Raw genomic sequence first — 12,219 nt, forward strand, 5'->3', positions numbered from 1 at the left:
ATCCCCAGCACCAAAATTTCATACTAAGCATATAAATTCTTTTAAAAAATTACTTTCCATACATACTTTCTTAAAAGCAACTAGGAAACATGCTCCATCAGAATTAGAAAGTTATATTGCTGATGTAGCTTAGTGGCAGAATAGTTGCCTCAGCCCTCAGAAAACAAAACCGATTAAGAGGATCCTAGAATACTCGTTTCATTAGTATCTCTAGAGAAACAGAACTAACAGAGTGTGTGTACTCACATATGTGTACAAGCATGAAACACAGACTTACTGTAAAGATTGCTTCAAGTGATCATGAAAGATAAGGCATCTCATGATCTGTGGCCTTACATTAAACTTCTGATCTTTCTGCATCACTAGAATAAGTTAAGTTGACTGTTTAGGAACCCTGGAATTTATCCTTGGGACTTTCCTTTTCTTAGTTATAGTGGCCTTATTATCAAGATAACAATATTAACCCACCACACTGTGAGGATGGAGTGTGATGGTTTATGTCGTATGTGTTTTTCTGACCTTCTGAGATACAAACATCATACTCAGACTCTTTCTTGATCCCCTAGGTGCAAACTAATTTATAAAGGTGAAGTGTTATGGGGAATATGGTGATATCTCAATTGCTGCAGAAGCATGAGAACTTCAGTTTCATTCCCTAGATCCACATAAAACCAAAAACCAAAACCAAAACCAGCACTAAGGAGGCAAGAGACATGGTTTCCATATGCAAGCACATACATGCACACATATGCACATGCACTTACAACTATATACACACAAAAAATGTTCTAAAGTGACTCGTATTCAGAAACATGTAAGGTAAACTGCTGAGATGTCTTAGCAAACAAAAGGTTCATGTCCTCAAGAATGATGACATAAGTTCAATCGCTTAGACCGCAAGGTAGGAAAAATGATTCCTACAAGTTCTCCTTTGACCTGCACACACATGATATAGCACACACTCAGTAAGAAATGTTACAAGGCAAATTTGATTATCCTGTTAGAGGTGAGGAAAGTAGACAGAGAAGCCACATATATTGTTCAAGATACATACTGAGTAAGCAGTGGCATCTGAAGCTTGAGCCGGGAGATCTTTGCTCTAGGTTTTGACTCGGTAACTCCAGAACCTTGCCTTATTTTTTCATTCTAAAACTACCAAGGTTATCTGTAAGGCAGGAGTTTTCAACTTCAACACTGTCAAGCTATCTGGGTGATCTTATGCTGTTGTGGAAGTTGGGAGGGTAAGTGAAAGCCCCAGACAAGCATGGTCCCCAGCGCATAGGATTCTCAGGATCCTCTGCCCTCTTACAAGTAGACATTAACTGCATCTCTGCATTCAAGCTATAACATCTAGAGTCCCACAGACCTTGCCATATGTCTAACTAAGAACTGGAAATATGAAATGACCTTAGGTCGATACCCTTACTCAGTATGCAAGTCAGTGTTCTACATTTATATGCTGTGAATGGCTTGACTTAACTTTTTGTAAAAGAGTAGATTTTGAAAGCCCTGGCAGGTTTTATCATCTGTTTATTAATATTTTGTGGGTACAAATGTTTTTGCCTACATGTGCGCATGTACATGATGTGCATACAGTGCCCATGGTAGATGGAAGAGGTGTCAGATAACCTGGGAATTGGTGTTACAGATGGTTGTGAACCACCACATTGGTGCTGGAAACTGGCCTCAGGTCTTCTTCAAGAAGAGTAAATGGTCTTAACCACTGAGCAATCTTTCCATCCCCTTGAATTAACTTGTAACAATTCCTTTCTCTTCTGTAACAGGAAAAAGCTACTCCTCTGTTGGAATGATATGTGCTCTGTGTTTGTAAGGAGTAAAGACATCCAGGTACTCCAAATAAAAGATACTAGTTTCAATGAGCCAGCCATTCGAATCTTGTATGAATCTCTGAAGTACCCCAGCTTCACCCTTAACAAACTTGTGTAAGTTAAAAGTAGACTTAGATTTAGTCATATCACTTAAGTAACAGACTAGCCTTCCCAACATCTCTCAGCTAACTGCATAAATGAAGGCTTATGTAGTCTAAAGTGGAATCTTACTGTCTTGACACCTCTAATGTCTATTGCTGGTCATTCTTCATTGAGGGCTGGCCCATGAATTTTAGGATGTTGAGAGCATGTTGGGTTCTGCTTTCTAGATGCCAGTAGCTTCCTAATGTGACAGCCAACCTTGCCTCAATATGTTTCTCAGAATTCTACATGGAAGAGAAAAATTACCCAGCTTGAGAACCAGTGATCTGGTACTGGGCTACAAAATTAGAACTATGTGGTCAGTATGGGATAGAGGATCTTGCCAAAGACAAAAGCTTAAGCTGGATGGAAATTGATGGATACCTTTCCTTGTTCTGCAGGGCAAATAATGTGCACTTCTTTGGTGATAACCACATGTTCTTTGAATTGATTCAGAACTGCAGTTTGCAATATTTGGACCTTGGCTGCTCATTTCTGACTCACAGTGAGGTGAAACTGTTGTGTGATGTCTTGAACCAGGCAGAGTGCAACATAGAAAAGCTTGTGTAAGTTTTTGTTCTCCTAGCTCACTGACTCCCCTCAAAGGAGACATCTTAATTTTGATCCAACTTGCTACGACAAAAATGCTCTGAACTAAGCAATAATAGAAACAAATAAATCTTTTATTGGATTCAAATTTTCAGCTTATAGGCTATTGCTGTGGGAAACCAGGGGAGCAAAAAAAATTGAAACATAGCCCCATCATATGCATGACTATCAAGAGCAAAGAGCAGTGGATTGATGCACACATGCTAATGCTCAACTGACTTTCCCCATTCATATGTAGGTCAGGGTCCTACACAGTGGGCAAGACTTACCTCCTCAGTTAACTTAAGAAATAGCCCATAAACATGCACACAGGTCTTCCCCATCTAGAGAACTCATCATTGAGACTCCCTTTCTATGTGATTTTAGATTGTATCAAGTTGACATTAAAACTGTCACAGGACAACAGTTTTTAATTCGTGTACTTGGGTTCTATTTTTCTAATGTTCATGTACAGACTTCCTCACTTTAGGAACTGTTCCCAGCTAGTCAGTGAGATGGATCAGTGGATTAAGGCACTTGCTGCCAACTCTACAACCTGAGTTCTATCTCAGGACCCACATGGAGAAAGGAAAGAACCAACTTCCACAAGTTGTTCTCTTTTGTTCCACATTCACCACTTTGTCTTTTGCATGCTATAGCATGTATACTTGGACATGCACACACAATGTAAATAAATAAATAATGCAACTGATAATAATTTAAAACACTGGGTTGTTATGATAATTAGTTGCTCTCCTGGAGGACCACAGCTCAGCCCCCAACTATCTGTAACTCTAGTTCCAGAGGAACTTATACCTTCCGATATCTACAGGCACAAGTTTCACATGTGGTAGCAGACACATGCAGGCAAAAAACTCCCATGTGAAATAAAAACAAGTCTAAATTTTACTTAAGTTGAAGTGATTATGGAATGTGAAACTTAATTTCTAATGGATACATCCACTTTGGAAAACATAGCTTCAGTTCAGATTTCATGGTTTCTACATACCGTAGAACTCAGAATTCTCACTGGTAAGTGTAAAGTCTATGGTTAAATGATGCCATTTGCTGAAAGATGGGTGCTTCCTAAACCATTCCTGCCAGGTGTTCATACCCCTGAAAAGTTGAAATTCTGACTGACTGTAGCCTGGTTGAGAAATCCATGGCTATTGGTCGTATTGAGATGGATCTCAGATATTGTTGGTGGCACTAATTTGATTCAGAAGGGTGCCACGTGCTTCACATATAAAATTCAGTGATGAACAGGGTTGTGGTATTAGAGGAAAGGATAGTGATTCCTGGTTTGTGGCTAGTAACAGTAAGGGAGGGAATGAATATGGAGGACTATAGTTCTATTTATTTATTTATTTATTTATTTATTATATGTAAGTACACTGTAGCTCTCTTCACACATCCCAGGAGGGCATCAGATCTCATTACAGATGGTTGTGAGCCACTATGTGGTTGCTGGGATTTGAACTCAGGACCTTCCAAAGAATAGTCAGTGCTCTTAACTGCTGAGCCATCTCTCCAGCTGTATAGTTCTTGATATGAACACTTTTATTCTGTATGGGTCTATGATAACTATGTTTTTGTTTTTCAATGATTAAGTTTATTGAGCTGTACAGCAAGAAAAATTAAAAAAAAAAAGGTAAGTAGCAGAAAGTAGCCACAAATAGCTAGCAAATTATCCTCAGCTCTCATCAGAAGATCCTATGATAGCCCAGTGAGAAAGAAAACTAAAGGGGACATCATATTAGAGACTACATACATCCAGTATAAATTGACTCAGGAAACCTCACTGAAGCAGGAAATCCTGATTTCCTGATCTGAGATGAGGAACAGGGTATACATTTTGGGCCCCAAGTAAAAGAAGAAACAACAGCAGATAGATAGTACCTAGATAATATCTGCAAATAGCATGAGTAAGCAAGATTCTTTGGATCATCCAGCAGAAATAACCGGGGAGTTTTGACACAGCCTTGCTGGATTTCCCCATTAGGAGTTCCAAGTAGATAGAGCATTCTCTCCATTCATGAGTTTGTTCCTTCCTTCTCTTTCATGATGTATGCCATGATCATGTGGCATAAACAGTATAGTAATTTTGGTTGGTACTGGCTTACCCATTCAGCAATTCTCAGGAACACAGTGGTTTTAGTCTTGGGCTGTGCTGTGTGACTTTTATCTCCATTCCTTATTACAGATCTAGATGGGCCAGCCCATCCCTGTACAAAGAGTGTTAGAGGACATTTGCAATAAACATACTGGAGTCTGGGACAGGAAAGACCTCCTTACTCTCAGAGTTCAACTTCAGCAAGCATAAACAGCATGTCACAATTTACTGAGATAGTTAATGTATGTTACATCTGGTATCTTAATGGATTCACACACATACACACACCAATAAATGTAATTTTAAAACTCAGCAGGAAAGATGACTGGGTGGGTTAAGAACCCTTGCTCCTCATGCAGAGAAGCATTCACACTCCACAGCTTACAACCTAGTTCTAGGGGATATAACACCCCCTTACTGTCTGTCTAGGTACCAGCTATACATTTTGGTGCACACATAAACATGTAGGCAAACACTCATTCACATCAAAAATAAGTCAGTTATTTGTTGTTTAATAAAGCGCATTGTCATGTTCTGAGAGGTTCCAAACCTCCTTCATGTGGATAACAATAGAAAACACCATGAAGACAGAGAAGAATATGATGTTGTCCTTTTTCTACAGGGTATCACACTGTAAACTTTCACCTGATGACTGCAATATCTTTGGCTCCGTCCTGATGAGCAGCAAGACACTGAAGGTTCTTAATTTGGCATACAACAATTTGAACCAAGGAATATCCTCACTGTGCAAGGCTTTGTGCCACCCAGACTGCATTCTGGAGTACTTAGTGTAAGCAGCCTTGGGCGATGCACCCTGGGGAGACTGTGGAAATAGTATGAAACTTGCCTTTGTTTACCAGATCTGCGGCTGAACTGGGTTGAGCCTGCAGGAGACTGACTAGCTAGGGAGGGGCGTGGGGTGGGGGCTTCTGGTGGCATTTTCAGGAGAGCAGATCTCTTTCCCTAGCAGCAGTGTTATAGCTCTTATGACAGAAGTTCTCAGATGACAAAAGTAATTCTCACATACCTTTATTACTCCTGGATAGGATTCTTTTTTTTTTTTTTTTAAAGATTTATTTATTTATTATATGTAAATACACCGTAGCTGTCTTCAGACACTCCAGAAGAGGGCGTCAGATCTTGTTAGGGATGGTTATGAGCCACCATGTGGTTGCTGGGATTTGAACTCCGGACCTTTGGAAGAGCAGTCGGGTGCTCTTACCCACTGAGCCATCTCACCAGCCCGGATAGGATTCTTATATATAGTTTTGGGGTGGGTCAAAATCTGACAGTAGGTGCTTCCTATTGGTTTGATCTGAGAGCTTTGGGATGGATACCTTATCTACATGTGGGAGAGCTTGGGGTGTTGCCCCTATTTCACTAATGGCCACAAACCTTTCTACTGGGGGCTATGGGGGACTGTAGCTACAAGCCAGGAGTCTGGTTTTGGGAGCAGGCGAGGCTTCCTACTGTCCCTTCTGGGTCTCCAGTGTTTTAAACCTTAGCTTAACCTTACCAGGCTTCTTCTCACAGCCCACTGCCCCACAGAGAGATGGTTAAGAACACATACACATTGTTCTTTCAGAGGACCCATTTTTTCCTAATATCCAACTTAACAAACACTTGTAGCTCTAGGTCTAAGGAATCAAACAACTTCACAGGCTCCCTCACTCACATGGACAGACCCACACATAGTATTCACAAATGAACATAGTTAAAATTAAATCTTTAAAACATGTACTTCTGCATATATACATCATGATTGGTTTCACATCCATGTAGTTCCAACTGTACAAGAGGCTGAGACAGAAGGATTTCAAATTCAAGTTTAACTTTCAAAACAGCTCATGGAAAGGTGTAAGGAGAGAACCAACTCCACAAAGCTGTTCTGATTCCACACGTATACTGTGATATGTACCTACACACATCATAAACACATGCATACACAAAAATAATCATTTAACTTTTTAAATTTCTTTTGACCTTAACACTTTTAGTTTTTTATTAGTTGTTATTCCCTAGTCAACATGGTGGAAAAGTTAGTTGGTGTTTAAATTGTATATTATAAGAAGACCAGAGAATTTTGAAACTAGTACATGGGGGAGTTTGGACAGATTTGGACACATGCTGAACTGAACCACTGTACATAAAGCTCTTGAGTACCTGTTGATTTTTACATCCACACTGACTCTGACACCACATGCACACATACCCCTGCTACCCTTACATACCAAGGGATAAAATGTACTAAATTTCAAAAGATTGTAGAATAGTCTCGAGCTTGTATAACAGGAACATAGCACTGTGTCAAAAACTTGTTCTTAGAATGCAGAATGGACTTTCAACTGGGACATTCATAGAGAACAATGCCTATTTATCTGTTGACCTCATTTCATACTGAATGTGCCTCTCTTTAATTGTGGTTAAAAGAAATAGGTAGGCTAGCATGGAACAAAATTAAGGTCTTTTAGACCTCAGCAGAGAAAGATGATTTAGTGATTTGGATGAAGCCAAGTGATTTCATATTGTGAATTCCTATATATTTCATATTATGATGGTTAGGGTTAGCTGTCAAGCTGGCATAATGGAGTATCGCCTAAGAAGTAAGTCTCAATGATGGAGTGTCTAGATCAAGTGGGCCAGTGAGCATGTCACTGAGGGATTGTCTTCACTATGCTAATTGGTCTGTGAAGACTAAGCCAATGGTGGGTAGCACAATTACCCTTAATTTGGGTCCTGGATTAAGAGTGGAAAACATAGGCATGCATGTATGGATTCTCTGTGCCCTTGACTCTAGATATGATGTGACAAGCTGTTTGAAGATCTGTCTTCTTGACTTCACACACTGAGAGAGTACAATCTGGAATAGTGAAGTAAATTAGAGCTTCTCTCCCAAAATTGATTTTGTATGGATGATTTTTACCACAGCAATAAAACTGAGACTAAACCACATACATGTTGTTTTTCAAAATATACTTTTCATGCAGTTTATTACACAAGATAACATTGATATGGCTACATATTACAATAATCATGTAGCTTTAAAAAGTGTCATTAGAGACAGTGATTGAGGTACTGTTAGGTTCAGGAAAGGTCTTCCAAACATAAGCATTTTCAATAATTTACCCAGTTTCAATACTTGTTCTGACATGAATCAAAAGAAACAAAGGGAGATGTGCTAGGATAAACCAAGACATTTCTCCTCTTGCTTAAATATATTATTACTGTTATAGTGTGTAAAGTTGTGGAAATGTTACATTTTCCCCTCCACATGCCCTTCCTTCCCTCCTACAGGTTGGCCAACTGTTCCCTCAGTGAGCAATGTTGGGACTACCTTTCTGAAGTTCTTAGGCAGAACAAAACTCTGAGCCATCTAGACATCAGCTCCAATGACCTGAAGGATAAAGGACTGAAGATTCTTTGTAGGGCTCTGACTCTCCCATACTGTGCCCTGAAGTCACTATGGTAGGTTTATTTGAACTTGTTCTTAGAGGCCCTGTTTAGGAATCTTGAGAATTTACAGGGTAGAGTCACTCACCTCTCATTCCTGAAGACTCTTTCCTTAGGACAGATCTGTACTTTGACCTTTGTGTCATGGTTTTGGTATGTGGTGGGCAGAATATAGACACAAAAAACTGTGAGAAAGAAAGGAAATATGATCTAAGCACAAGGGGTGGTGATGTTTGGAGTGGGTGCTAGAATATAAATAGTGATTATTTTTTGTAATCAAATTAAGGGATGCAGGGTTCACTGTAGGCCATGTTATGGAATAGTCTAATCTCTACTGTTAGAGGAAACAGTAAATCTTTAAAACATGTACTTCTGCATATATACACCAAGAGGTATGTATAATTTTTTTCTCATCTTTATGGATTAAGAAGCAGAATGTGGAACCAAAATCAGGGTCTAAGATATGCTCGATAAACCCATACTCAATTGCCAACATCTACCTGTTGAACCACAATATTCCAGAAATCCCACAATTTCCCAAAACAGTGGTTCCATCCTTGGAATAAGTGTTTAAACACAGTAGCCTGCAGAATACATTTCAAGTCCAAAGAAAGAGAAAGACATGGAAGAGGGGACTTTAAAATACACATGAATTAATTAGTGTGCATGAAAATTCTACTTTGAAAGAGTAAACTGCAGTATAACACAGGAAGAGAAATGGCAGAACTGTTGGTTTCAAATCATAAAATTGAGAGATTTGGGGGTATTTTAATGTGGTTGTTGTTTTGATCATGCCAAGTGGATTAGTATTCCATGATCAAATGGCTTTTGGTGAGAAATCCAGATGTGTGGGACTTGGTAGAACACTGTTACCTAATCTGTTGTGAAATCTCAGAGTCACAACATTTTTGTCCTCTCTAAAAAGAAGATAAGGAACAAAATGCAAACAAAAGTGTAGTGTGCTTTTCTCTTTTATAATGGCTTTCTAAAGCCTCTTAAGATGTCATATAGGATATATTTTGAAAACATTAAATGTATCTATGATTCCATAGCACCATAAAGAAAGAAGAAAAAGTAGTTTAAAAGTATAAATCACTTGATTATTCTCAAAATCGTAAATATGCATTTAAAAATTTGTTGGGAGAGCAAAAATCAGTTTTCTCCAAACTTAGTATATCATCCATGGTCTATGATAAACACAGCAGCCTGCAGAAGACATTTCAAGTCCAAAGAAAGAGTAAGGCATGGAAGAGGGGACTTTAAAATACACATATGAATTAATTTGTGTGCATGAAAATTCTACTTTGAAAGAGTAAACTGCAGTCTAACAGTTACAGGAAGAGAAATGGCAGAACTGTTGGTTTCAAATCATAAAATGGACTGTTTTTTTGTGCTTCACTTGTTCAGTTAGTTTGGCCAAACTTGGCTAGAATGAGATACCATGTCTTCTTTCTTCCACTGATATAAGTATAAACCTTGAAAACTGTATAGTAGTCCCTCCTACCCCTGCCTTATACATGTTTTGGGTTACCCATAATGCCAGAGTCCATTTTCGTATGAGTTACCTATATTCAATTATTGCTTAAAGGTATTATTTAACATAATATTATTTTAACTTTTGAAATGATTTTTTTGCTTCACCTAATGTATGTGTATTTGAGTGTGAAATATCTTCTGAGTATTTGAGTGTGCATGTGCCTGAGGAAGCTTCAAGAGGGAATTGGATCCCTTGGGACTGTAGTTACAAGTGCTTGTGAGCTGCCTGACATGGCTTCTGGAAACCAAACCTGTGTCTTCTACAAGAAAGTGTACTTTTAAACTCTAAGCCACCTTTCCAGCTCCCTGTTTTAACTTCTATTTCAGTGTAGCATAGTTGATATTATATGCCATTTTAGTTGTGAGCGTAGCCTTTAATGGCTGAGCCATCTCTCCAGCAATATATGCCATTTTAAATATCTGAGTATGCCTGCTATACTCAGTTTTTGTTGTCTCTGGGTCACTGAGAAGATGGTGTTTTCTGAATCACTGAGTGCTGTCTTCACTTTTAAGGCATCACTGAGTTTTGTGAAATGCTTCCTCTTCAGACCAGAGAGTAACCACTGCATTGTGATTTTTCTCTTGAAGTTTGAGCAATTGTCAAATCACTGCAAGGGGCTGCCAGGACCTGGCTAAAGTCCTGAGGAACAACCAGAACCTGAAGTACTTACACATTTCAAACAATAAGCTAAAAGACACTGGTGTGAGGCTGCTGTGTAAGGCTATAAAACATCCCAACTGCCACTTAGAAGATCTACGGTGGGTATCATCAAGCTTGTAGCTATGTCTTTGAGGATGGCCAAAAAAAAAGGGTGATTAATGTACAGAAAAGTAAATTAAAACTCCATAGAGGGGAGGAGAAATGGTTCGGTAGTTAAGAACATTGGCTGCTCTTCCAGAGGACCTAGGTTCAATTCCTTGCATTCAGCATGACAGTTCACAACTTTATGTGACTATAGTTTCAGGGGGCCTGATACCTTTATACAGACATACATGCAGGCAAATGACCAATGCACATAAATAAAAATAAAATTCCAAGGGGAATATATAGCAGTTAGCAGTGGTAGGTGGATGATTGATGGTTGCAAGTATAGATGTACACTTGTCTTCATGGATGGAAGGCTGCATAGATAGATAGCTCTTACTAGGATGGGAACATATATGAATACTGGATGCATGCATAGCTTGTTGGTTGCACGCATGTATGGATGTCCACTGGAGATAACAAGAGTGATGAGACCACATCTCATTGACATATTTGGACTAAGGGATATGATAACTGCTTTGGCTGTCACGACAAAAATAGATTGAGTGGATCATATAGTATGGATTTATTGATAAACACAATTTCAGAGGCTGGAAGTGAGATTATGCATCAACAGGGAAGGTTCCTTTAGAGGAACAATACAAGGAGTATATTCCAGACTTTTTCAATGATGTGAAAATGATTATCTTGTCCCTATATCTTCACAGTTATACAAGATTAGATCCCACCTGATAGTTATCATTTTAACTTAGTTACTTCTATAAAGACTCTATCTCAAAACTCAGTTCCATGGAACACTAGGGAACTTTAACACATGAATTTTGATTGTATGTAGTTTAGTTCATGGCAGAATGAATCAATCTCAATGTTTTAAATCAAAAAGTTTTAAGGTACTTGAGGTATAGGCTTAGAACTTCCCAACCCTTGTTTCACTGTATTACCCAGTGCAAGGGCCAATTTTATCTCATGTTCAAGGGCTGGAACAACAGACTATTAGTGGAACTATTAGTTCACCACAGTCACAGATACTGAGAATAAACTTTTGTGATAACATCTGCCAATGAAGGGAAAATTTATTGTTGTGAACACTTGGCATTTGAGAAACTGTCCACAGAGGCTATGGAGTGAGCCTAATCTAAATAACTAAGTCATCTCCCACGTATATTCATCTTACCCTGACATAGAACTGTTCCTTTTCATTATAGGTTGGAATCCTGTGAGATAACTGGTGCCAGTAATGAGGACCTTTGTTTTGCTTTTATCCAGTGTAAGACCTTGCAGATGCTCAACCTAAAGGGGAATGCCTTCAAAGTCAGTAGGATGATTTTCTTTCCAAGGTTCTGAAACAGCGAAAGTATTCCTTCCATTCATGCACTTGGGTGAGCTGGCCTCTGTTCTCCTTGATGAGTCCTTAGGGATAAGAAGGATGAACTGAAATCTGAAATGTGCAGCTAATAATATAATCATTGAAGATAGAAATAATAGCTGGGGAGATGTCTCAGTCCATAGAATGCTTGTTACACAAGCATAAGGATGAGATTATAACCTATTATAAGGATGAGGATAACCTGGGATTTCCTATTGTAATCCAGTACTGGAGAGGCAAATAAGAGAGGATCTTAATCTTCACTGGGCATCCTGTCTAGTCATAATGGTGAGTTTTAGAACCAATAAGTGACCTCATCTCAGAAATCAAGAATGATACCTAGTTTGGCCTCTGACCTTTGTCTGTTTACACACAGTAAATGCAAATAACTCAGTAATAAAGTGTTTAGTTGTATCTGTAATAGTTCTGG

The 12,219-nt window shown here is 38.8% G+C and overlaps 1 protein-coding gene across 3 annotated transcripts in view; it reads left to right on the forward strand.

Annotated features, from left to right (window-relative positions):
• The window catches only part of LOC110315011 (NACHT, LRR and PYD domains-containing protein 4F-like), a 17,472-nt gene extending 5,705 nt beyond the window's left edge, over positions 1 to 11,767 (forward strand). For 2 of the 3 annotated variants that reach the window (XM_021189182.1, XM_021189183.1), the window contains exons 3-8: positions 1,785 to 1,943; positions 2,372 to 2,536; positions 5,294 to 5,461; positions 7,966 to 8,136; positions 10,246 to 10,416; positions 11,629 to 11,767. In XM_021189182.1, the coding sequence (XP_021044841.1) occupies positions 1,785 to 1,943; positions 2,372 to 2,536; positions 5,294 to 5,461; positions 7,966 to 8,136; positions 10,246 to 10,416; positions 11,629 to 11,767 (973 nt within the window). Of the gene's footprint in view, positions 1 to 1,784; positions 1,944 to 2,371; positions 2,541 to 5,293; positions 5,462 to 7,965; positions 8,137 to 10,245; positions 10,417 to 11,628 lie in introns of those variants that run through there. The other variant, XM_021189184.1, reaches the window with a different exon arrangement.
• The last annotated feature ends 452 nt before the right edge of the window (positions 11,768 to 12,219 follow it).

Source organism: Mus pahari, unplaced genomic scaffold, assembly GCF_900095145.1.
Source record: "Mus pahari unplaced genomic scaffold, PAHARI_EIJ_v1.1 scaffold_7831_1, whole genome shotgun sequence".
Taxonomy (NCBI): domain Eukaryota; kingdom Metazoa; phylum Chordata; class Mammalia; order Rodentia; family Muridae; genus Mus; species Mus pahari.